Source organism: Xenia sp. Carnegie-2017, unplaced genomic scaffold, assembly GCF_021976095.1.
Source record: "Xenia sp. Carnegie-2017 unplaced genomic scaffold, XeniaSp_v1 HiC_scaffold_20, whole genome shotgun sequence".
NCBI classification, from domain to species: domain Eukaryota; kingdom Metazoa; phylum Cnidaria; class Anthozoa; order Malacalcyonacea; family Xeniidae; genus Xenia; species Xenia sp. Carnegie-2017.
This window is the reverse complement of record NW_025813483.1, coordinates 13,781,281-13,807,372: the sequence shown is the minus strand read 5'-3', so window position 1 is coordinate 13,807,372 and position 26,092 is coordinate 13,781,281. Positions and strand designations below refer to the sequence as shown.

Here is a 26,092-nt window from a genome sequence, read left to right as displayed (position 1 = left end):
CCACTTCAACTATGGCGACCGTCGAAAGGAAAACGATAGAAAACATTCGCCAAATTTCACCAGAAATGTTAGCCCAATTAATTAATTGCTTCGTTCATATTACACTGGAAGAAAAAGAAGAATTATCTGGTTGGATTTGTACGATTGATCCTGTATCTTACACAATTGTAATCGCTAAGGACTTAAAAGGGAGTCATGAAGAAAATAAATCGGTAGTGTTTGTAATGGAAAAAGCTGTAAAGCAAATTTACGTAGTCGGAAAAGTCGGAAATGAACCATCATGGGTTAAGAATTTTGCATTCAAGAAAAAAGCAAATCATACAGACGAAGAACTTCGTAAACGCAAAGAGAAATTAATCAAATGGTTAGAGAAAAATCGTGTGCCAATTCTTGCTGATTCGGCAGAAACAGAAAACATCCGAGTTGTTGGTAGCCTGGTAATAGAGCCACCTTATGATGAAAACTCATGTGAAGGAACAAATGAAATAGTTTTAGCGAGGATAAGAAAGCTGTTGTGTTCCATGCCTATAGAATGAAGAGGCAGGTTATTAAAGTTTTCAAATCTTGGTTGCGATTTCAAAAGGCGGACTAAAATTATTTTTATACCACGCGCAAATTGCTAATTAAACTATGTCACAAAGTGACATTTCTTGACATTTGAGTTGCCATCAACATGGAATCATATAGTGGATTTAAAAGTAAAGAAAATGGATATGAATGTGATTGTAGCACAGACAAAGTTGAGAAGGTTTCACACCTCAACAACGAGTTAAAAATTTTGTGTGAACAAAACAAGGAATTGAAAAATCTACTGCAGATTGAACGAAGAAAATCGGAATCCTTACGAGAAGAATTAAGACTTGGAAGGCCAATTGATACAGAAGAGATTTCGGAAAATTTCATCGAACATATCATGATAATGATGAAAGAAAAGTTAGAGGAAAAAGAAAACCATTTCGTACATCTCGAGGGCAAACTTAAAATGATGAGTGACAAAATTGCCTCGCAAGAGGAGCAATTGACGCAAAACGCGTTGGAACATGAGCAACAAGTTAAACATCTTCATCATTTACTTGCAGAAGAGCGACATTTGAATAATGTCTTGAGTGAAGAAAGCGATCAAGTTGTCCGTGATTTAGAAACAAAACTTCAGCAAAAAGTTAAATTGAACGCAGAAATGAAAAATACACAAAAGGAAATGACTGAACGGTTAAGCGCTATGGAAGGACAATGTCAGTTTTACAGGGAGAGATGTGATAACAAGAAGAACGTCCATGTAATAAGAAAAGAAGATTTGGCATGTCAAGTAAAAGAAGAAGACTTTGAACATTTTCAAAGACAAGAGCAGCAAGAGTTTTATAATGATGAATTCCTTAACCATATCTTCATGCAGCTTTGGGAAGAAAGTTTTCCTGAAGTTTCGAAAATGAATAGTATGAAGCATTACAAAATATCTATCTTTAAAACGATAAGAAATGGCTTACAAAAATTCCTATTGGATATTTGACTTTCGATAGTTAACTATTTTTAATTTTCAATTGTGTTCAATTGTATAAAATTATTTATGTTATTTCATTATTAAAAATTATCACATGGGTTAAAATCAGTAAAAATTATTGATAAAATACATACACACGTAATTGTCAACATACGTCCTATCGCACATTAAAATATAGGTCACTTTCTTACTGGGTCTCGCTTCTTTTTAAAACATCTGCGGGCAGGGCTTCGAAAAACATTAGTACACTACCGTGTAAATAGTCAACAGGAGAGACTCTTATAGGAGGTGAAAGTGACTGCGATGAAGTTTTTCTCAAAAAGCGTCCTCTGATCAGGTCGTCTTATTGGTGATGTTTCCTCCATAGGCGCCGGTTTAATAACCTCCTTGTCTAGAAGACAAACACAATTTCCAGTTGACTTGCGCGACAAGGCTCGATCTTGAACTTTCCTCCCGGAAACGATCACGTAATATTTCTCCGTGGCACATGGTCCAGGCCCTGGGACCAATGTTAATGTACGCACGTAATCATCAAAGAGATCCCAACACGTGATTAGCTCACCGGACATTACGTCACATATGAGTAGCTTACCCCTGCCAGTTCCAATCCACAAGGTGTCGTGAACAACGAGAACACACGTCACAACAGATTCTAATGCGTCATAATCTGATGAAGGAAAAAACGACTTGCAGTCAATCTCGAGATATTTTTGTCGATTATTGATATCCCAAGCCGTAACTATGGAGTCTCCTTTCGATATGCTCCAAATCGCCTCATCGAAAAGACGAAGTTGAGAGAATGGAGCTGACGATGAACTAAATCGAACCGAATTGAGGTCAAAAACAGGTATTTTTGCGTCTCCATTGCTGTGAAATATTTGTATACCTTTTCCAGCAGTCAACCACAGTTCCTTTTTTTTTACAACTGTGACACACGTTACTGGTTCTAAACGAGTCACTTCAATAGAATGGAGAATTTTCGTCAATGTGGTAACCAAACATAAACCGCTGGCCATTCCCATATATATGTGGGAATCAGTTGAGCTAAGAGAGAAGACAGGTTCTTGCAATCTGATCGCAGCTTTAAGGCGATATGTTGCTGTGTCATAAATAGCAACAGCATTGCGGTCACCGCGTAATCCAATCAAAACATTGTTTAATGTCACGTGCATACAGTTGACTTGCAAACACAGCACTGGATCATCGCCACTCAACTTATTGATCGTGAATTTTTTCTTTAAAGTAAAACTGTGTAAGTTATAAATAAACACCATGGTTTTGACTTTGTCATCAACAACTACCCACAATTCCATTATTTTATCCATAACAGATTTCACTAGGCCTACATGACGTACTGATTGCTTCTCTGGTAATGCAATAAGGCCCAAGAATAGTTGAAATGACGTTGAGAGCATTTGCTCTTCCACTGTAGAGGCACTGGGACGAGAATCTGGCTCATATGAAAGACATATTTTCATTAAGGACGTAAGGCCAGCCAATCCCATCCTCGCCTGTAACACGTGATCCCATGAAGGTAACATTCCATCAACTACCATATTACTGATCTAAAATGTAGAGTGATATGCATCACAAACAGATCACTGAATAGTAAATAGAAACAAAATGCAATAAGTTTACAACAAGAAACTCAACTTCGTTATTGACAAACCTCGGCCTCAGATTGAGCGTTAAAGTATGGTTGTCTGCGGGTGATAAATTCGAACACCAGCATTCCAAAAGAAAATATATCGACTTTCTCGTTAAAACCATCCCGCTTGCTAAACTCCTTAAGCATTTCGGGGGCCTGAAAGCCAGCAGTGCCCGTGGCATCCATCAATCCTTCATTAAATCGGAAAGCAGCGGTCCCAAAATCCGTCAATTTGATGTTTACATCATCCAACTCGCTGTACGATATGACTAAGACATTGTCAGGTTTTAAATCCCGATATGTGACTTTCAGCGAATGTAAGAAACTCAAAGCGTTAGCTAACTGCCGTAACATTCGATGCATTACGACTCTTTCAAACAAGAATTGAGGATCCAGTAAGGTGGTAGCAAGCGATCCATGTTTTGCTAATTCCAAGACAAGACGAAGGGGACGTAAACAAATACCAATAAGATTAACAAGATACGGATGTTGACCGACTCTTCGAAGAATGTTCACTTCATTGCGAATATCACAATATTTCTTTACAGCATTATCTTCGCCAAATGGTGCGCAGTATTCTTTAATAGCGGCCTCCTTTCCACGACACTTACCAGAATACACCTTTCCAAAGCCGCCTAAACGAGTTATAAAGATCCGTTATCCAAATTACAATATCTTAATTACGATTGATGTGATTTTAAATATACATATTAACGATATATGATATTAAAAAAGATAGATACTGCAGATGCCCCCAAATCAGTGTTTTTTTATTGACAAGCTTTGGGCTGTCGTATAGAATGCCATTCAACCATTAGAGATGTTACAGCGATGTTTTACTCTAATGCTGCCAGCTTTCTATGTTGTTTTGAGACAGCCTCAACGTAAAATTATCCCTTTAACTTCTTCAGAGTTTACCTACTGAAGATCATGATTATGAAAGCGGAAAGCTCGTCAATAAATAAGTGATCAGAGAACGCTGTTATCTATGGTAATCCCAACCTCCTCCGATGAAGTTTTCCTCTGATCTCTCGTAGTTCAACTCGTTCTCTTGTAACAATAAATTGCTATCGATATCATGAAATACAATATCAGGAACGATATCTTGAAAGCTGACCTCATGTTCTGGACATTTCAAGAAATTACCCATACTGTACTGTGTGACACTGGCGTCAAACGTGAAAATGTGGGGTTTCAAACGACTGTCTTTTTCACAGCTTCGACAAGGGATAAGTTTTTGGACTGTAGGCTGCACACCCAATGACATCAAAAGACCTGGGTACCATTCATTGATGAGAGTATCCAAATGATCGACAACGAACGTCAAGAGACGTCGCCCAACGGAATTCGGAGAAACAGCAATTTCCACAACGACAGAATCCGACAGTTGACGATAAACAACATAAAGGAAGACACAACAGGGATCAATAAGACATACCCCAGAACCCCAACAATGTAAATATTTGCGTTCAATTAAATTAGCAACATCCAAAGAGATGGTAACAAGTTCATCAACAGGTACATTTTCCTTACATAAAGTACACTTCTTCATTTCACGTTCTTTGCAATTTTTAGAACTTGATTCACCGTCTTTATCTTTCCCAGCGTTGCCACAGCTATTTTGGCAATGCACGCGGTCTTCTTTCGGAATTTGATCTTTTTTTGTTTTATTTCTCTCAGCTCGTTCAATTTGACTTCTTGAGCCCACGCTAAGTGATGCTCCATCGCAATTATCAAACTCGACACCTTGTGATGGTGTCGATGTAATCACAATTTCCAGAGGTTTTTCTTCGTTTTCAATAACAGCATCGTTTTCTAATCTATCATTAGCCTTCAAACCCCATTCATTGTCAGACATTGTGTTATTGCAAACATTTAAACAAGAGTTCTCACAAGTGGACTGGTTTGGTTCCATTAACACTTCAACGCCTCTTAAATTTAGGGTATCCCGACGCTTGTTGGAATTTGATGTAGACACGCTTGACATTGAAAATGTGTCAGAATCTAGATCAGTCGGTTCGTCACTTCTGACCGAAGGTGTCGTACTTCTGCTTTTTATTTCAGCATCATCACAATCTGGACTAACTGGATGGGAATTGATGATATCATGAAATCCTTGATTTCGATCTACGGTATCGTTAAACTTATTGTCTCGGTTGTTGTCATTATAAACAACAGAAATATCGTCCATTGTTAAAGTCCCATGAGTTTCTATATAACTCGTGTCAATGGACGACGGACCCTTGCTGTCACGCCGCGAGGACAGACTAGAGGTAGATGAGACAAAACTACAGCTATATTCTTCTGATTCTATTCTATTCTTTTCGCTATTTATCTTTTCATCATCATCTTCCTCAGTGATTTTACCATTATCAACAACAACATCATTTGAAAAAACATTAGTATCTTTCAAGATCTCTATATTTTCCGTAGTAGCCTCTAAAGTCATTTTGTCTTTTACAGATTCGTCTACCCTCTTAACGTTATTTTCTCCATTTATTGTCGGGATATCATCGGAGTAAGTCGTAGAAATCTCGGAAGTTTCAGTCGATAACAAAACATCATTCGACATGCATAGACCTGACGCAATTTCATCAAGACATCTTGTTGCTTCATTTTCCCTAAAGAATATGCACATGAAATCAAGCAAATGAATAACATCAATGAATAAACTTCGACAAAAATACAAAATACCATTCAATTTTCTTTTCACCACGAGTCTCACCATCTGTTGCTTGAGTTTCCACTGTTGAGTTTCCTTGCACACTTGCGTCAAAAGAAGGAATTCGAAGAGTCTTTTCTACACGTTTTACCTCATTCGTCCTCTTACCGCCAACTGACCTGAAAATGATGAGAGAAATGATAGAAAAATGACCATGGTTAGTCTGCAATGGGGCATATGTCTCTAGGATGGGTAGAAATGTCATAGCATTGTCAATGTGCATTGGCACGAAAGTCTTGAGATTAGTCAAAACTTAAAGAACGTACAATAAAGAACACTGGAAAGCCAGACTTATGTGTAAGGTAGTTAATGGCTTAGCATCTCAAAAACTATTTAAAGTTTTTAGTCCGTGAATACCATTCGTGATCACAATTATGAAGTTCTACAACAAAACTTTATAATAAGAACCAAAATTTAAATTCCTAAAGAAGTTTTGGATGTAGTGGATCTATAAAACTGTGGAACCACATATAACAAGAAATACAAAATTCGATATCTTAAAGTCAATTTGCACCAATCTTTCCTCATCTACCTTAATCTTATTTGTGTTTAATACTATTGTATTCGTAAATTTTCGGACGTTTGATTAAAGTTAAATTTAAGTTGTAAGTAAGATAGTCATAATGTGTAAATTTTTAATCTCACAGCCCTTTTGAAAATCCCCATAAGCCAAAAAGGCTAATATGTTAAAACAAAGTCAAACATTATCATCAGCAAGCATGTTGATCATAAATATTTCATGGTAACGAATGACAATCTTACCGGCGTGACTTATCAATGGCAGTATTAACATCATTGAAGAGAATTCCATCAGTTTCACTCAACAATTCATCTTCGCTAAATACTTTCACGCACGGATCAAGCAACAGCGCTTGGTAATTAGATTGTCCAGCTGTCGTTACTTGATCTTTCAGAGGTGACGAAATAATCATGGGACGTGAAGTTTCTCGGACAACTGCATCTTTCAAACGATTAATTTTACCCGCTGATTTTTTTGGGCTCTTTTTCAAGAGCAAATGTTTACTATTTTTCGGAAGATGTTTTTTCATAGGGTCTTTATTAAAAGATTCTTTATTCAACGATTCTTTTTGCGATCTTCCATCAACATTAACTTCATTCTGTGAATCCGTAGTTTTGCTAATGACTTCTTCTGAACCTTCAGATTTCTTTTTGTTCATCCACTTATCGTCAGACAAGAAAGGTGTAAATGTCCTAGAGCAAGCAGGGTCCACTCTCAGACAGGAACGACAGAAATGTGCAAAACAGTTATCTTCATGTCCATCGATTGCGATCATTTCTTTCATGTAAAATAGAAAACGCGACATAAAACGTGACCAAAAACCATGAATTTTCGTATAATCAATTCTGTAGATCCTTCTCACGGGAGCATAAGTTAACTTTAGATTCGTAACTTCATCTGGCTGCAATTCCGGCAGCTTTGACGGAACGAGAATTCTTGTAGCATCGAGGAGGTAAACGATTTGGAATCGTATCAAAAGTCGAATGTACTGCCCATGAAAATGAAATGGTAATCTACCTTTAAATAGAGTTTTGGTTTTCTCAATTTCTAAGATCCCATTGACGACTAGATCTGCGTTTCCTCGTATCGTAATCACGCGAGCCATCAGTGAACATAGCCAGCGGGGATCAACAAAATAAAGATCACTCAAACCCTCGTTAGGATCATCAAAGTGCAGAATCACACCTAAAAATAAAAACAAAACTTTTACGCATTGAATTTTATATTGTCATACTTATGATTTGATCACGTGATACTTAAAAAATCGCGTGATACTTAAAATAGCAAACAAAATCACGTGATATTTACTATTAGAACAATAAACACCAAATTACAAGATGTGAAAGAGCTTGAATACCTTTTTCTCGTAAGAATACAGTCGCATCTCGAACGTCCCTCATTTCATAAATATCTCCTTTATTCTGCTGTGAATTTTCCAGAACCAATGCATGAAATTCCTCCTTACGAATAATAGGTAGCTCGTCCTTTCTCTCCTTTTCTCTCTTTAACCTCTCAATGCGATGAATTAAAGAAATAAAACTGGTGGGAATACGTTCTCCCATCACATGTGCTCGGCCTTTTTTCATATTGGAAGCTGTATCGTAGACAAGCAGGCGAAGACTGCTAATTTCTATAAGATATTATGTAAACAAAGGTCGAGTTAATAAAGTTAAATATAGATGATTTGTAGGTAAAACAGAAGTATCAAAAATTACAACGTTCTAAAACCAGGCAATTTTTTCCCTATTACTGTCCCTCTCTCCAAACATATATCTATCAAGTATCAATTAATGACTTCCTTATCGTTAGCCTGTTGAAAGTCTAAGTTCTTAGAGGCGAAGCCAGCCCGACCTTTTACTCTAATACAAATATTTCAGCAAAATTATTATTTACTTCTTTTATTCACTTCTTGCAATGCAGCAGTAAAAGACGTGTTTGCTTCGCTACTGCTAGTTATGAAACTCGAAAGCTTTTCACTAAAAATACCCCCTGCCCCCCAAAGTTAGAGTACATTAAAGAATATTACAAATAAAATAAATTCGCACCAGATCGAGAACCATTAACAACACAAGACACGGCACAGATACCATTTTCTGGTACTTTGATTTTTCCAATGTATCGAGGTTTCCTCGTTAAGTCAAACACCAGCCGTTTCATACGAGATACATACTCGTCCCCATGCTCCTCGGTGGTGATGCGATCCAAGTGAGTGCCAACAACAATGACGGTACTCTCAGGAGCTCTTGCAGCGATATTGTCTAACCTAAACACAAAAGAATCGTTAACAATGACATGGACATTCTTGTTTATGTGATAACAATAGCTTCACCAACCACGGTGTCAGGCCAGCAACACCAATTTCACCTTCATCTAAACGCCATACCAACAGATACAGTGACATACTCGACAAAAAACATTGATGTGTTGCATAGTAGTCTTCCTGTCCACCAAAATCCCAAACTTTAAAAGTGTATGCTTGATACAATGATCCACGTTTTATGATCAGATCTGATATCTCCACACCTTTAATAAATAACAACTAAAGATTTTTACTTGAGAAAAAATATAAAGACTGCCAACCTAAACAGGACAAAAGAGGACCACAAAAATCTTTTTTGACCACAAACCGCACCTAACTATATCTCCTTAGAATTAGTAATATTGGCGACTAAAATATCGAGCGATGTCTTTCTGCATGAAAGCCTGTACCAAATACTTACACTAAATACAAGCAAATAATAAGTGTGATAAACCTTATTCTAAAACTCGAATACCAGTCCTAGCCACAATCCTGCAATCTACAGACCTACTTAGACAAGCTACAAGCATATAAAACACGATAGCTATCCCCTAAAGGCTGTTTCTCTACAAGTCCTCCAAGTTGTTTGTCGTATCTATTGAGTTTATTCAGTCGTCTAAATAAAGCTCTGTTCCATAAGAGTTACGTCCGTCAAGCCTAACATGAAGGATAATTACCCTAACCTTAGCCATGATGTAGTTATTTATTTATGTATAACCATGTACCACGTGACCACATGCGGAGTTTTACTGCTTTTATGATATTATCATACCTTGAGTGAGATCATTTTCTTTAAATTCAAAATCATCCCGAAGGCGATGAACAAGTGTCGTTTTGCCTTGGCAGCCTTTTCCCACGAGCATCAACTTCATTGTATAATACGGTTCACAATTTCGAAGTCTCTGGCGTAAAGCCATAACCAAGTCTTCTGCATTCTGCCTCATGGGTTGTGGAGGATCGGTGATCTAAGACAGAACCAAACACAATGAAGAAAAAAACAAATAACAAATTTAATGCTTCACTAACCTGATCCAAATTTCTTAAACCGACGTATGTGAGATTACATAATTTACCCATTTTTTCTGGTAAATAGCCAATATCCAGATTGTCGCTCAGATCTAAACTCTTTAACGTAATAATCTCGCATAGGACTTCTGGCACTCTAATGAATTTATTCCGGCTTAGATTTAACGTCTGAAGGCATGATTTAGCAATGCCATCTGGAAGCAATTTCAGGTTGTTGTCACTAATATTCAATGACTTTAATGTTGGTCTCCACTGAATTATATCTGGAAGCTCTGCAATCAAATTACTTGCTAAATTCAATTCCCTTAAACAAATCATTGAAAATAGTTCACATGGAGCTATCTTCAGTTTGTTCTTGCTCAAATTCAAAGTGGCCACAAACTTCAAATCACTCATTCCCTCAGGCATTGCAGTAATTTTGTTGTGGGAGAGATTAAGATTTTGTACCCAGTCTTTAATGGCATCCAACCATGATTTGTCAAATGAAGTTAATGCTAATTTATTCCACTTCACTTTTTTCTCTTTCCTTGAACATGATGTATTCAACAGCAACACTTTCAGAATTGAAAAAGCATTCTCCAGGTCTGAGAGTTTTATCGCAACACTTGTGAATTCTTTAAGATTTTTCAAATTTTCCCTAAAGAGAAATTTAACTAGTTGTAACTACATTTTTCAACATTTATCGATCATGATATAACTTGTCTTTCTCTCCCATCTTACCTTACACTTTCAATCACAGTCAACATTGGTACATTGCCTTGGACAAACTGCTCAAACCATTTCTCACTTTCTAAATTTCTATCAAGTAATGCCTGAAGCATCACTAAGTTACGCTCCAATGCAGCATAACAAATCAAAAGCAATGCAACAATTTTATAATGTCCTTTTCTAATTGAAATACGACAACTTTCCATTATATTCTTAGCTCCGGCAGTCAATAGCATGCATGCAGCTTCAAAGTTGCCATAGTGACAAGCTTGGATCAATGCATTATCAAAACATGTTGGTGTAATTTCATTCATCAATGTTTCCTCAAGAAGACATTGTAGTTGCTGTGAATCATTTCCTGCAGCTTTAACAATCTCTAACAAACAGAATATTATAAATTGATTGCTAAAAGTATATGATTATACAGTAGTCACATGATTCATTACATGATGACTCATCTACTTGTCCTTACCTGCACTTTTCAAGCACTTGGCAGATTCCTTTCGACTATGTTGCATGGCAGTTTGATAAGGCGTTTTATCATAGTCATCCAAAGCTCTTATGTTCGCACCGTGCTTCAATAAAACCTTAAATAAGCAACACAATATTGCAGACAATATTGCGCTTGCGTATCATATTCGTTAAAATAACATGTCTCAGTAAAAACGATACAAATTATACCTCGATACATTTGACAAAGTTCATCGACGCTGAAATGTGTAGAGGTGTGTAGTTTCCATTAGCCTTTACATCAACATTACCTCCATAGATCAGAAGAAGTTGCAGTATATCTGCATGACCCTGACAAGCCGCTTCATGTAGTGGAGTATAGCCCGAGAAACCAATTCTCTCAGCAAGTTTGCTAGTAATATCCGTATTATTCTGTAAAATTTCTCGCACCTTGCGTAATTTTCCTTTAGCACAAGCATCATGCAGACTTTTATCTAACTTTTTCGACATTATCAAAACGCCTCTCAACGACGCACGTAAAGTTCTGGCTGAAAATGCATTGAAATACTTTACCTTCAAGGAAGGTATGAGGTACTTTACCTTCAAGGAAGTATCTCTTCTAAGAAATAACACTTAAAATGCTTAATAATCAAAATAAATTTCAGTCGACTTAAAGACACCTAAAATCACAATATACACTAATAAAACTCACGCAAACTCAGTGATTATCAGAACACAATATTCCCAAGACACTGCTTTGATTTTTAGGCAAAACTTCCTTTGTGTTTACCATTGACTTTGCCCCTGAAAGTCGGAAATTCACGAACGAGTCATGTGAGAGGAAGGTATGTAAAATGTGATGTAGTATGTGGGTAATATTGGCTAATATTGGTAATATGTTAAAAATAAAAAACGTTTTCACAATTTGAAAGAAATGTCAAATGTCTAGATTGTTTTAAATGTAAACATATTTAGACTTAACACAACTTAACATATGTCATTACGGAGAAGTAGAAGAAATTTGGTAATTTCTAAGTAAAAACCGCGAGGCCAATAAGAACTTTATCATATGGCTTTATTTGACCTGACACAAATCTTTCCTATCTTATTATAGCTGTTTTTCCAGGATTGACTTTCACTTTGTCAGTAAAAACTCAGCAAACAAACAAACAAACAACAGAAGTACAAACGTATCTTGCCACATAACATAATTTGTAATAACCTCACATAATCAGTCTTTACCAAGAAATCTAAAGGCATGTTCCATTCAAAAAGATTTCGTTCCGATTAAATTGTTTCTCGGAATAAGACCTTTTGCTTTTGAACAATAAGAGCTTAAAAACCAATTAACAAGTCATGAATAAAACAGACGTGCGCAAATACACTTCGGAGTTCCTATCAGTATCTGTGTTTGAGAACTTCTCCTTGAATTCTCAAATTTACATTTTTGTGTACTATTGTAATTGTAGATGGTAATAAGCAAATCAAGACGTTTTCTTACACGGCAGTTGATCGTTGTCGTAAAGGTAATCACCAATAAAATTATTCCAATGTCAAATAACTTAACATCGTTTAATGCGCTAACTCCAACAATCTGTGAGTTCAAATGCAGACAGAGCTTGAAAGCGGGAGGATTTTGCCTGAGACAGGATTTCACGAAGATAACATGGTTGAAATTATTACTTCATATTTTCCATGCACCCAAACAGTGAATGCACTAGACCACACTTCTTATTTAAGTCTTCCAATTGCACGAAGAGGAATGACGAAATTATTATAAATATTTTGGTGGGCATAAGGTCCTAAACGTTCACATTGTTCTTGTAAGAATCGTAAACGGAAGAATTGGAGAAGTTGCTTCGAGATCAACAGCAGACATGAAGCACTCACTTGCTTCTTCATATTGTTGTTTTTTTTGCAATACCATTCCCAAATGATGCCTGCAAATACAAAATAAAGGAAAATACATGCAAGCCATGAAAGAATATTATTTTGAGGTGATTTTCGCCATTTCACTCGTTTTTAATGGGATGATGGATGAGGCTAACAATCACATGATGAAATTCAAGCGTTTATGTCATAAAAAATATCAAGGAAATTGTGAGGGAGTTAGGGTGTCTTTCTTTTGACTCAAGAACATTTTTACTTTCGCTTAGGTTAAAGTACCAATGCAACAAAAGTTTTGATTGTGCTGAAAAGAAGAACGAATAAAACTATAATTGATTTTCTTTTTAACAATGTTGGCATGCTTATTTCAGGAACTATTGACGTTTTTGTGACATGTGAATTCTTATTGTCAATCGCTTTCTAATCAACAGATTTGTCGCTTGCATTTGTTATTATCAATAATAAACTAATTTACTTTATAACAAAGATGATCAATTTTCACATAACATTTAAAAATTTTAGATAAATCATAAGCAGGTGTGCAACATAACAACAAAAATAAACCACGATTTTAAGATATGGAAACTATTAATTCTCTAATTCATATAAATCATCTGGAAAAACTCTAACTGTTACAAAGGTAGGTAAGCATGTATACAAACATCAATGTTAAAAAGAAAAAGTGACAACAAAAAATTTCGTTGTATAGTAATTTAACTCATCAACAACAAGAAAATGATTTAGTTAATACGAACTTTAAAAATAAATATTTAACCTACCAAGATGTATGTAATGTTGGCTCTATATTGATAGCATCACGTACACATTTTTCAGCCATAGTGAAATTTTCCATTTCAAAATAGATGATTCCCTGTCACATTGCAAGATATCAATTAGGGAGAATTTGACCTTGAGGTATTGTGAAGTAGATTAGAGTAATATAGGCAAGATGATGTGTAGCAATGTGTGTAAAGTGTAAGAGATAACACACCCGTTTTGAGATAAAAAAATGTTGAGAGCAAGACCTACCAATCGTAGCAAAGCTTGTGAATGTTGAGGATTGACAGCGAGAGCATTTTCGTAAAACGTTCTAGCTTCGTTAAGATTTTTCTGGATTTCACTGACACGTCCTCGCTGAGATAAACGATTAAAATATCGGTTACGGTTGTTATGGTTACGGTTGTTAGTGAAGAGGGCAGATTCAAGAAGTAAAAATATTTTACCACAAACATGATATCAGCCGAATGTGGGATAAGGAGATTAGCTTCTTTTACACAAGCCAAAGCTTCTATGGACTTCCCAACACCAATGAAAACATCAGCTATGAAAAATAATTTTTGATTTTAAGCACTAAGATCCTAGTTGTGGGAAATGGACTTTTCAATTGGTAAAAACCTTTTACAAACTGTTCTTAAAACAATTTTGTCCGTCATACATCATACAACGCAATAGATAAACAGCATTTATTGAAGAAATATTCACGTACCTATGATTAACCATATACGAGCTTGCATCGCTAACGCAACTGGAGCACTAAGTTGTGAAAAAGACAATGAAACTGCTTCTTCAGATAGCGTACTTTCTAAACGAGTCGACGCCGCAATAGAAATTGAATCTACAAATGTTAATTGTGAAGAAAACACTTACATGCCATAACGGAGAAAAAAGTAAAGTAAAAAAAAATGACAAAACAAACCATCTTGTTCGTCACCAATACCAGCCAATTGCACGTTCTTTAAGCTTCGTTTGTCGGAGACAATCTTCTCAAGAAGTCCAGAACCTCTCTTTTTACACTCTGGATTCCTGAGTCGCATTTAAAACGCATGTAGTAAGTAGCAGGCAACGCCCTATTACAAAACTATGATTTTGGGAACGTGCTTACCTTTCAACTTCCAGTTCGTGAAGAGATTTCCACGCGACTAGCAAACGTTTGCACGTGATCAATGCATGATCACCGCCAATCATAACTTCTTCAAGCTTTACCTTGATCGTTAATAGGCTGCAATTCCATGAAGTGGCACATTGATGTACATTGGTTTACATTGATGTACATTGTTGAACATGTGTAGCTGTATACATACGTGTAGTCATCAGGAAACTCCAACAGAGCAGTGTCACATGCTTCCAAAGCTTCTCTATACTGAAGAACAAAAACTACATCAAATGTTCAGGACAAACTTTTCATAGGGGTACAATGGGGGATAAAACGAACATTAGTAAGTGATATCATTTATCACCTGAAAGTACAAACAATACAAATGAGCACTATCGTAAATTACATAAGAGGGATATACACTTGTGGTGTCGTGGACAATAAGAGATGTGAATAAGTAAATTATAAATTAGAAGGGAGCAAAAGAAATCCAAATAAATGACATCATTTATTAATTGGGGTCTCAAGGGATATGATTTTGACATAATGCATCATCATAGGATGCAAGAGTTATAAAGGAGTATTAAATGTTCACCTTGTGTCTCGCCGAAAGCAGCAGGGGAATCAACTGGAGTGAAGGCAAATAGCAACAGTCCAGTTTTAACGCTGCATATGCATTGCGTAGAGCTTTCGTCGTCTGAAAAATAAATAAAAAATTCATAAAAATAGTTAGTAATACCGAACATGACAAGCACGACCTCTAGCTACACAACTAGTTGTAAAAATATTAGTTTCACTAGGGTAGCCAGGCTGTCGAGCAGTGAAATATTTTTGTGTTCAGTCACAAGTACAGAGAGCATTCAGTATGTCCACTTTATTCATTTTTGTTGAAGCCTTGTGTGATGCACAACTTATGAGGAATATAGCTAATTACCATAATGGAGCCAGTCAATTTTATTTTCTTACCAATAGGAACACCGAGCTGGCTAACAGTAGAAAGTACGTAACATGCAGTAACATAATTAAAGACTTATTCAGCGCCATGTTGCCAAATCAAGTGGTCGCACTGTTCATTTTTTTTACTGAGATTCAGTCACTTTTGAAAAATAGCATTCTAATCTTCATGACTGAATAATGATCATGTTCAAAAACTTACATAGAAAGACTATACTTGGTATCGGTCTACTACTCTCAAAGAAACCTGCTCTTTTGACGAAATCTGAGTTCCTACCGAAATCGAAGTATATTTATTGAAAAATATTTTTACATTTTCTCACCTTTCTTATAAGCGATTGTGTTAATGCAAGGTGAAACAAAGCCTCTTTATCAAAAGCATCGTGTGCTAAAGCTCTAAAACATATTAATAAAATAGAGGATATTTGATTCACATGAGGTATAGATTTATGTATGCGATGATTGTGGGGACAAATTATCTGATACATACTTCTCAAAAGCGTTTAACGCTTGAACATGAAGTTCCTGTTTCTCCTTATTTGTCGATACTACAACACAAGAAGAATAGTGGTTGAATTCCTTCACGGAAATAATCATGATACAAAGGAATTGTTCGTTTAGAAGAATACATCACATCCTGCGTTGGTGTTTGATGTAGACGATACGAAATGGCCTGGATACACTCATTCTGAGTCAATGATGTTAAATTTATGATTAAGTTTGATTGGGGAAAGATTTTACTTGATAATTATGAGTTGCAAGTTGCAAAGAGATAGGTAAGGAAACCAGACCAGCGAGCATTATTTGGCACGAAGTTGTTGATTAGATCTCTGAGTCAGAATAATGTAGTAATTAGCTATAATATAAGTATCAATATAAAGTATTAAATATACTGCTATTTTGTGTAGTTTTTTAAAAAAAAACAGTACATATGCCGAAGAGCTACCGATATTAAATATGTATAAATAATAATTAAGATTAGTGAGTCCCTCTCAAAAGCAACATTCATAACTACGCAGAGGTTTTTTAAACACGAGATCTCACAATGCAAGAAGGAGTTACGGTAAACTTTATCACCTTGAGATGCTTTACAGCATAGAGAAATACCAAGAGCAACAAAACCTTTCCCAATCAATGTCGATTTTATATCCATATTAACAACGATTTTCGCCATTTCAATTCCATCGTCGTACTAAGAGAAGAAAGCCGTGAAGAAAACAGTCAAAGCCAACATAGGAAAACGATGATAACGTACCTGATGAAGGTGGTTTATATAGAGTTTTATAACATGAAGTAAAATAAGTGGGTCTTTAGGACGAAGTTCGTGGCACTGTTTGAGGACAAGCGCCGACATTGCAAACTGAAAGATATCAAAAAACAAATGCAAATAAATTATATTTCTTTCACTATAGTTCAATTAAATCAAATAACAGTCGATTCTATGAGATCAAGATATAACATGAGATCAAATGAGATCGACATTCAAAAAAGAGATGAAGACTCGACAGGGGATCAACTTCAAAATAAGATTAAACTTAAAAATAGGATCAAACTTCAACATGAGATCAAGCTTCAACATATTTAAGATGAGATCAAGCTAAGCTACCTTGCGCGCATTAGCTAAAGCAAGACCAAACTGTAGCCAAAGATGAGATTCCTGAAAAGCTAACTTCATTGCTCGTTCTAAACACTAAAAACAAAACAATACTTAACAACATTGTGAAATGAGAATCACAATGAGAAATACTAGTTAAAAGTTATTAACCTCAACAAGAAGCGGGTATTGCGCAGTTCTTGACAAAGCAATCACAAGTTGATTATATACATGATTTCCTTCTTTCACTGTCAGTTTTCTTGCTTCCTTATCGTTAGGTGCAATACTTGTAGTTGACTTTTGTAAAACCTAAACAATTTTGACTTATTCAAAGCATCACGTGTACAATTGTCAAATTGTAACAATGTACAATTATCAAAAATTATCACAGTACAACATACAATTCTTTATATTTAATAACAAAATACTGATAATCGCCGTAGCTCCAATACATTAGGAGATAGAATCAGTAAGATTCGCGCATGCTTAAAGTGTATCTCCTAAAGTATTGAGGTACGGCGACAATCTTTAGCCCATCTTAAAGCTCTCGTCAAGCACTTTCAAATGACCTAAAGATCATCGCCGTAACCTCAATACTTTAGGAGATAGCAACTGCGCATGCGTCGTACGATTTACGAGTAATGGAGCTACGGCGATCAATACACTTCTCCATGGTTACGTCAAAACATACATTTCGTTATGGTTTACAGTATATAACATACACTTCAAAATAGTTGATTACAATTTGTAACATACATCTCTCTATGGTTGATAACAATATTAATTCACACTTCTCTGTGGTTGAAAACAGTATAACATACACCTCTATATGGTTGATAACAATATAACATACACCTCTATATGGTTGATAACAATTTAACATACACCTCTATATGGTTGATAACAATATAACATACACCTCTATATGGTTGATAACAATATAACATACACCTCTATATGGTTGAAAACAGTATAACATACACTCTCTATGGTTGATGTTAGTGCAGTCAGAGAAATACTGGGCAAAAATTACAGCAATCTAAGCAGTAAAATCCGTCATTTATCTTTCTAGGTTTCATTTTTATTTCTTACCATTGCTTCCTTTATCAGCAGCAACAATAAAACATCTTCTGTCAAATTACATGGAATAAAACACAGACTACAGGAAACAGAAAACACAATGTTAACAATCACAATATTAAAACAACTACAACCATCTTTTAAACGGGAATTTGAGATTATATCATAAAAGCAGGGAATACAGATCGTGCAACAAAACGACAAAAATATACTCACCCTTTATCTAATTGAAGGTTTGATTGAGAAATTTGAGCAGATATCTTAGGAGACTGGGGACCAATAGTAGGAGTGACGTAGCTTTTTTCGCTTTTTCCTTTCATCATAATGTCGATTAACTGTTGTAGTAAGACCTAGACACGATGACATTACGGTGAACACCGAAGATAGCTGCTGCTGCGGTATTTCGATACAGTCGATAAATATCGCAAATTTAGAAATATCGACATACGATAATACAAGCAAAATATTGAAAAACACCGAAAACAAGGAAATATCAAAAAATCATTGGAGGTTTTATGAAACTGTTTTGCGGTACGTCTAGAAAACATGCGTTGGGCAAGTGTTTCTAAGAAACATCAACACCCATATTAGGGCGACAACACACGGGCACACGTCTGAGGCAGTCGAATCTTGAATAGCTGCGTAAGTTTGACATTTTTTTTACACCACAACAACCTACAGAGATGTTGAACAATTTGGAAATCTCTAATAAAGACTGATAAACACAGAAACAGCAAGCAATAATGTCATGCTGTAACTTCAATAAAGGTGAATTGATTTTAATCAAACCTTTCTCAATTCTTCATTTGACGATACATCAACATTTCTCAAAAAATTTCGCAGTTTTTCAATGGCTTTCTCAGTATTTCTAAAAGCATTAAATATACCTGGTGAAAGAAGTCAACAAATGATGAAAACACGAGAACTGATCTCACCCTTGTTTAACAGTGAGAAGTATAAAACAATGAAAAGCAGTCTGGAGTGCCAGACCCATAAAGGCATTGAGATCCTCAAAAAATAAATTTGATTGACTTTGAACTTTAGTGAGAGAATTTTTGCGATTGTTTGCTTCAAGCATATTGATGAAGGAATTAGTAGCGTTGTCATAACAGTTGATGATGTCGTTCTCTGTCACAACGTGATTGATTGCATCATCATATTGTTCAAGACATATACCTAAATAATATTTTATAGTAATAATGAATAACACATTATAACATGAGCAACAAGTCGAAACATTAAAAAAACAATACAAGAGAAACGACATATTGCAACATCAATAACATTAAAACATGAAAAAGACCTAACTAAATAAACAACACAACAGGACCAACACAATAGAACATGAATAACACATTGTAACATGAAGAACACAGTCTCTTGCTTTTTCTTCTAGTTTTGACTGTAAATTTAAACAAAAAAATGTGCGCTTATTAATCTTTAATAAACAACTTGGAGAACACACACATTTGATTACCAACAGTGGCAAATCTACATAAGTCAGAATACATTATTACCTATAAATATATTTTCAATTCAAAAAAAGTTTACAACTTTTTATTGGTACTTTTCAGCTTCTATTAAGTTTTTTAACTAATACTTTATTTGGCCAATGAAAAGAAAGAACATGAGAACATTTACATATTGACGAGAATGAACCAAGATTACAGAAAGAAAATCATAAGTCCACCGACATCTTAATTTATGAAGTGTCAAATGAAAACATGATGCAAACTAACATCTTATTGCAAACCTTTAATGGCAAACATTTCAGCAGCTATTTTTAGTCTTCGAAAAGAGCCTTCAGAAACAGGCAGATCTTTTTCAATCAGGGCAACAATCTTCAAGGTTTCCTCATATTCTTGAAACATGAACTTTATCTTGAGTCGAAGGAATTGTGCCTCTAATGCAACATTTTGCTATAAAAGAATTTTCTCACCATGAAAATGCTATTGTAAATCAAAGACGTGCAACAAGATGAAAATTAAATAAGTTGCATAATTATACCATCACCATTTAAAAACATACCAAGTCTTCATTAGAAGCAGTATGTTTTATGATTGACTTAAGTTTTGTCAGCAACATAGAAAGGTCAATCTTTAACGTTTCGTCGATACTACTTCCTATCTTATGTTTGTTGAAATGAATTTCAATTTGAAATTCACACTCAACTAAATTGCGAAAAGAATCTAGAAAAAAATAATCAAGAATTAAAATTATAACATAACATGAAATTTGGAGTATAAGTCAGCGCGTCAAATATAGCTGAAATATTTGTGTCTCACCAGGTACATTTATTTTGCTTGAATCTAAGTCACTTAACAATTTAGGAATATCAGACCAACGTTCCTCGTTTCTAGCCTTCTCCAACTCGAATTCTATTCCCCGAGTAATTTTCTTCGCCATTCGACCTTGCTCAACATGAAATTGTGATCATTTCAATTTTTTGTTTTGTAAAAACGCCTCTGTTATTAGTGTTCTTTTGTTTTAGTTTAGCCGCCATGTTGCTTTACTTGTCAATGACGTTGTACTTCATGTATGAAAACTGTAGAAAATGAATGTGTTCAAAATTCCACCACCTTGACTCTTCACTAAATATGTCCTTTGTAAGGTTACCACTCATTCTTCTTATGCAGTGAATTGGATGTGGAGGGTTTGGTTATTCAGTAAAATGTTGTAGAAAATTATTCTTTTGCTCTTTATGGAAGATGATCATGATTTAGTATCTTTCGATGTAAACTCGTTATTTACCAATACCAGCATTTATCTTTGTTTAGTTATCAAGAAAATCAGCATAGCCTGCATAGGCTGCATAGCATTGAGTCTATAACCATGAGTGAAATACACACACATATATATCTGTATATTTTACATTACTAATAAATTAGTTTGCTGATGGAAAAAAACTAGTTGTAGAAACTTAAAGCATCTACTGGAAATTTTGCAAAAAAATCAGGTAATTCAACCTGTTTCACTTCACCTTCAGGGTCTCAGAGAAGGGGGTCAAGGGGGGCAACTGCCCCCCACTTTTTTCCTAATCTCTTGCTTTGCAAAGTGTAAAAGTATAAAAATCCTCTTTAACAAATACTTACATTTGACAAAGTATGGATTTTTAACAGTATTTCATGTCTCACTTACGTTCCAGTTTCATTTTATAGTTGATGTTAGATTGATCAATTATGGCGCGTTTAGACTGATTGCTGGAGCACGATACCCTGGTTCGGGCAAAAATCTGCATGCCCTTCACACTGCGTAGTACCCACTAGCTTTGTCTATTTATAATTTCATGTTTTTCTTTGTAAACAAGTTTTGAAACCATGTGCTGAATACGTGTCTCTCTGTAACGTTACTCAGGTGTCGTCGTTCACATTGGTGCCCTTTCCCGAGCACCGTACTTCCATACTACCTCTTTTCCTGGTGCCCAGACCTGGGCACTTATACACGGGCACCATCAAAATGTTGTGTTCATACTGGTGCCTGTGCCTGAGCACCGTGCCAGGATACTCAGTCTGAACGCACTATATTAAACTTTACAAAGGAAATCAAACAAATTTTGTGTATTGAACGATTCCTGATAAAACTGTTAAAAACAACTTCGGCAAATAACAATCCGATTCTGCGACCTTCTTTTGCCCCTCACGTTTCAAACCTCTCCGCGACCCTGACCTCCCAGAAAAAGGACTTTCGGAACAGCCTGCCAAGAGGCATAAGTTAATAATGGGTTGAAGAAAAGATTCTTTGTGACCTGGCGTGAAAAGCGATGAAGCACTAAGAGTCAAATAAAACAAATTTGAATATTATTTTTACAAATTGCTAGGATACAATCCGGGTACAATATCTAAATATACAAAACTAATCTTCATTGACAATGGAGGAGAAGAGTAAGCAGTATTGCATTATTTTCGCCCTTTTTATTGCCATTGGAATATATTGGGGAGCTCTCTGGAACAAAAATGTTAAAACACTGCGACATGTGTTGAAATGTCATCATATAGTTTACTTGGTCGATACGAGCACCAATGTCGAAAGAAGACCAAATACTTTGAATGAGGAAGTTCAACAAGATACAACACTGTTACTTGTTGCAGTTTTATTGAAACCTGAACACGTTTACAAAAAAACGGGAACGCTTTACGAAGATTTCAAACAATCGAATGTTAAACTTTTGTACTTTACAACCGAGAGCTCAATTGTTGCTAAAAGCGTCGATGTCACATACATAGAGAATGGTAACGAGACTGATTTGACTTATTTAAACCTGTTCACGTACGTCTCAAAGATGTACGATAAGGACTTCAAATGGTTTCTTTTCACCCATGGCGCTTTTTTCTTTAACATCGATAAATTAGTAAGCTACATACGAAAACTTGACGATACTCGTCAATTCATACTGCAAGAGGAAGTCCACATAACGAACAGAAAAAGTGTTGCCCTCAAAGAGGACATCCGTGAAGATAGTAAAGAAAATCGTACTTCTGTTATAACAAGTAAATATAAAGGAAGAAATGAATTGGGTTTGGTGAAAATGAGTCTGTCGTCCATCATTCAAGCTGGTACCGTAATCAGTCAGATGTTGCTACGAAGGCTCGCTCGTGAAATCGTCAAGTCTTGTTCAATGAAGAGCGATAGTTTCACATCCTGCCAACAAAATGTTTCTATACTTATGAATGACTATTCCAATGTAAGGACATTGTCAATTATGGGGACTAAAGCAGGGTGGAAAATAGGTTTAGGCGAGTAAAAAATATGTTTTAATCTCTTTAAATAGAAGACTATCATAAGTACATTAAATTGTCATAACCCCTGCCAAGATTCGAATACAATTCTCTCTTTTGTACTTTTATCCTATCAGGAAGCAGAAGTCACGCTAAGCAAATACAACAATGCCTGCGAAGAAGATTATAAAGACATCACCTCGTTTATGGTTGCATTTGATCTATCAAAAAACACGAAGTGTTTGCACAGAGCGCGAATGCAACTGCTAACTGAAAAAGTTCGTAGTTTAAGTCGAAAGAATAAAAGACTTCAAAGAAAACTGAATGATTTGAAATGGTTCATCGATAATTCTGAAAATCAAGAGATTTCTACACAGTCATTGAGCAAAGTGCAGAAAGTTGAACGAAGCTACATGTTTATACAAGGAAAACATTTTATTCCTCATAATAAAGGATCTTGGTCGCTAAGAAGTCATTCTCAGAAACAAATCTCGCGTGTTATCGACTCAGTTATGCATAAAATACGCGCCGCACATCTCAATGAAAGCATACATTTTGATGCTCTGCATTATGGGTATCTGATAGAGCAGCCAATCAATGGTCTGGAATACCGTTTTAATATTTTTACAACGAACCATCAACGTCATTTAGCGAGGACGAAACAAGAATTTGGTGCCATCCAAAGTAAAACAATTTTTACCCCAAAAGAAACCACGGTCAATGTGGTCGTACCCTTGGCAGGTAGATTTGAAAATTTTCAGCTATTCCTGTTAAACTTAGAAAGAAATATCTTAAAACAACATGAACGAATCACAATCACGGTCGTATATTTCCCAGAAATCGAGTCGCCACAGAGGCACAGTAAGTTGTTCAACCGTTACAACCGGACGTACCCCAACATCTCATTTCATTGGTTGAATCTGCCAGGGCAGTTTTCACGAGCCCAGGCATTGCAGGCTGCGGTAGATTTTCATAAACACAACGGTCTGTTATTTTTGCAGATGTCGATTTAAATTTTAACAACGAGTTTCTGCATCGCTGTCGTTATAACACCGTTGCCAAGAAGCAAGTGTATTTCCCAGTAATGTTCAAGACATTCAATGCAAATATCACAGGCACAAAAATGAACTCGACGAAATACTTTATCTCATTCGACCGTAAGGAAGGAGATTGGGCGATGTATTCCTACGGTCCCGTGTGCGCCTACCGAGATGACGTTATCTCCGTGGGAGGTCTGAACGTTCATATCAAAGAATGGGGATTTGAAGACATCCAATTGTTTGAAGCATTTTTATCAAAACACTTCCACGTGATAAGAGTAGCCGACCCAGGCCTATGGCATATATATCACACTCATACGTCATGCAATGACATACATTCTTCTATACTTCGTGAAATGTGCAAGGGTGCGTTACTAGACAGCTTAGCATCGGTAGAAAGCATCGTCGAATATTTGCAAATAAAAAGATTTTGGAAAGAGGATGTCCTCTAGTTATAAGACTTCGCCAAAAGACAATGTTTGATTGAACAAAGCTTACAAATGTCGTATCGGCGTTATAATGATTTGGACAGAGTGCGGCAGGAGCGAAATAGTGCTGGCGTAAGAAAATGTTAAGCATACTGAAATATAAAGAAATTAAATAAGTCCTTAAAGCTCAATTTATAAGTAATAAAAACATTATAAATATTGTAAATATTATATTATATTATTAATTTATTATTTCTTTTTATTTCTGGCCAATTTCATACCGATGTTATAACTGAAGCAAACCCTCCTTTTTCCAAGCATTTGCAACTCATCAAATTTATTCATTCAATTTCTCGCAGCGTAGCCGAATGGAATAGGCATCAAATCAAGATACTCATCTCCATCATCACAGCCATTTTGATTTCTCCCTTGATCTCAATCCACAAATTATAATATCCGTCATAAATGCATTAGAGCATTGTTTATGCACCAAATATGCAGACACAAAGTTATGGAGAGAAATAAAAAAATCTCTAACATTGTCACGGATATTACGAGTGGCGTAACAAAGTGTTGATGAGTTTGATTTCTCAAAACAAGCTTAAGAGGACAAAGAGCATGCCAAATATATTTGATTGAAACTGCGCATACACAAACACCAATTTCAGAGCTCGCTCCCTCACAAATTAATTAAGAATTAATCTGAGCACGCGTAGTCAACTCCACCAACTCTCCAAGTTCATGGTCATGGCAACCACCAACTGTATGTACTAGTACCGATTAGAGGGAGTAATTAGCTCGCTCACTCACAAATTTTTAGATAAATTATCTGCGCATGCGCAATCTGCTTGAGCATGCGCAGTTTACTTGACCAGCTGCTCAAGTTCACACTCATGGCAACGACCAACTGCATCTACCAGAACCGATTTTGAAATAAATAGCATGCTTAGTAACATTTTAATAGAGAAATCATCTGCGCATGCGCTCCAGCATGCACAGTCCACTCGACTAATAGTTCGTAGTTAAGGAAACGACTAACTATACATACCTGCACTTCATTTGTAGCAATTAACCTACTTAGTCGAAAATTATTATAGAAATCATCTGCGCATGCGCAGTAACGATGTCAATTATACCACAACTTTCGTAAGCCTTTCAAATTTACGTATATACAGCACGTGTATATATATAAAGTAAATACTTTATATAGTACATGTCAACTAGCAGTGGAAGCTGGGTGCGATATAGTATGCAGTGGCTTAGGAGCCCAGACTTCGGTGGCGCCCGCACTCTCCCTGCGTACCCGAGCAAAGCCTATCGCAGGTGATCTCGGGGTCTGATGGGCGGAAGCTTGCTATTCCGTCTCCCAAGCAGGATAGCGTGGAGGGGCCGAAATCTCCTACCGAAACGTTAACATGCGGCGTTCTATTGCCTTACGTAAACAAGGTATCGGGAAGCAAGGCCCGAAAACGGTGTTTTTTTTGCTTTTGAATTTTATCTTTTATCTATTTTTTTATCTTCTCATAAAAGAAACTAGAGCATCCAAGTATACTGCAATTGTACAAACAGCTTCTGCAATTTTCTTCTAAACTATCTCTAAACATTTTTATACGTTTTTTTTTACTTGTTACCTTTTACAATGTAACTTTC

General features: G+C 35.9%; 5 protein-coding genes across 6 annotated transcripts; 3 read left to right on the top strand and 2 right to left on the bottom strand.

Moving 5' to 3' along the window:
- The first annotated feature begins 1 nt into the window (after window position 1).
- Window positions 2-661, top strand: LOC124441419 (gem-associated protein 6-like). Its single transcript, XM_046991887.1, has one exon. It carries the CDS (start codon window positions 12-14, stop codon window positions 534-536), a length of 525 nt encoding a protein of 174 aa, XP_046847843.1. The 5' UTR covers window positions 2-11; the 3' UTR covers window positions 537-661.
- LOC124441417 (trichohyalin-like) lies at window positions 593-1,593 on the top strand. Its single transcript, XM_046991885.1, has one exon. It carries the CDS (start codon window positions 674-676, stop codon window positions 1,505-1,507), a length of 834 nt encoding a protein of 277 aa, XP_046847841.1. The 5' UTR covers window positions 593-673; the 3' UTR covers window positions 1,508-1,593.
- On the bottom strand, window positions 1,444-11,965 carry LOC124441402 (leucine-rich repeat serine/threonine-protein kinase 2-like). Its single transcript, XM_046991867.1, has 14 exons — window positions 11,584-11,965; window positions 11,103-11,419; window positions 10,894-11,008; window positions 10,434-10,797; window positions 9,714-10,350; window positions 9,460-9,652; window positions 8,722-8,911; window positions 8,434-8,651; window positions 7,746-8,018; window positions 6,631-7,573; window positions 5,841-5,987; window positions 4,149-5,767; window positions 3,168-3,781; window positions 1,444-3,063 (listed from the first exon to the last, which is right to left on the bottom strand). The coding sequence occupies exons 2-14, from the start codon at window positions 11,379-11,381 to the stop codon at window positions 1,762-1,764; spliced, it is 6,894 nt and encodes a 2,297-aa protein (XP_046847823.1). The 5' UTR covers window positions 11,382-11,419; window positions 11,584-11,965; the 3' UTR covers window positions 1,444-1,761.
- Window positions 11,966-12,541: 576 nt separating this feature from the next.
- On the bottom strand, window positions 12,542-21,822 carry LOC124441407 (tetratricopeptide repeat protein 7B-like). 2 transcript variants are annotated; one of them, XM_046991871.1, is made up of 23 exons: window positions 21,398-21,822; window positions 20,545-21,083; window positions 20,288-20,448; window positions 20,013-20,178; window positions 19,195-19,435; window positions 19,049-19,127; window positions 18,476-18,609; window positions 18,272-18,338; window positions 17,351-17,488; window positions 17,192-17,275; window positions 16,841-16,945; window positions 16,663-16,777; window positions 16,076-16,133; window positions 15,909-15,981; window positions 15,227-15,328; window positions 14,840-14,898; window positions 14,641-14,757; window positions 14,455-14,561; window positions 14,245-14,373; window positions 13,982-14,079; window positions 13,788-13,892; window positions 13,538-13,629; window positions 12,542-12,811 (listed from the first exon to the last, which is right to left on the bottom strand). In XM_046991871.1, exons 2-23 carry the CDS (start codon window positions 20,663-20,665, stop codon window positions 12,682-12,684), a joined length of 2,481 nt encoding a protein of 826 aa, XP_046847827.1. In that variant the 5' UTR covers window positions 20,666-21,083; window positions 21,398-21,822; the 3' UTR covers window positions 12,542-12,681. The 2 variants fall into 2 exon arrangements, with proteins under 2 accessions (XP_046847827.1, XP_046847828.1); XM_046991872.1 differs by lacking the exon at window positions 21,398-21,822 and having other exon boundaries at window positions 20,545-21,087.
- Window positions 21,823-22,081: 259 nt separating this feature from the next.
- Window positions 22,082-24,658, top strand: LOC124441875 (chondroitin sulfate synthase 1-like). Its single transcript, XM_046992339.1, is given in 3 exon segments — window positions 22,082-22,940; window positions 23,112-23,952; window positions 23,955-24,658. Coding segments are annotated over 3 exon segments (2,166 nt in total). The 5' UTR covers window positions 22,082-22,127; the 3' UTR covers window positions 24,467-24,658.
- The last annotated feature ends 1,434 nt before the right edge of the window (window positions 24,659-26,092 follow it).

Bases quoted from the DNA above. Each gene is read 5' to 3' on its own strand.
- LOC124441419 (XM_046991887.1), top strand. From the start codon at position 12: ATGGCGACCGTCGAAAGGAAAACGATAGAAAACATTCGCCAAATTTCA.
- LOC124441417 (XM_046991885.1), top strand. From the start codon at position 674: ATGGAATCATATAGTGGATTTAAAAGTAAAGAAAATGGATATGAATGT.
- LOC124441402 (XM_046991867.1), bottom strand. From the start codon at position 11,381: ATGTCGAAAAAGTTAGATAAAAGTCTGCATGATGCTTGTGCTAAAGGA. The intron at 8,652-8,721 runs GTTGGTGAAGCT...TTTTGTGTTTAG, and splicing joins GTTGCTGGCCTGACACCGTG to GTTAGACAATATCGCTGCAA. The intron at 8,019-8,433 runs GTGCGAATTTAT...AATATCTTATAG, and splicing joins TGTTAATGGTTCTCGATCTG to AAATTAGCAGTCTTCGCCTG.
- LOC124441407 (XM_046991871.1), bottom strand. From the start codon at position 20,665: ATGGCGAAGAAAATTACTCGGGGAATAGAATTCGAGTTGGAGAAGGCT. The intron at 16,134-16,662 runs GTGATAAAGTTT...CTTGTGTTGTAG, and splicing joins ATGCTGTAAAGCATCTCAAG to TATCGACAAATAAGGAGAAA. The intron at 14,374-14,454 runs GTTTGTTTTGTC...TAACATTTGTAG, and splicing joins TATTGGTGACGAACAAGATG to ATTCAATTTCTATTGCGGCG.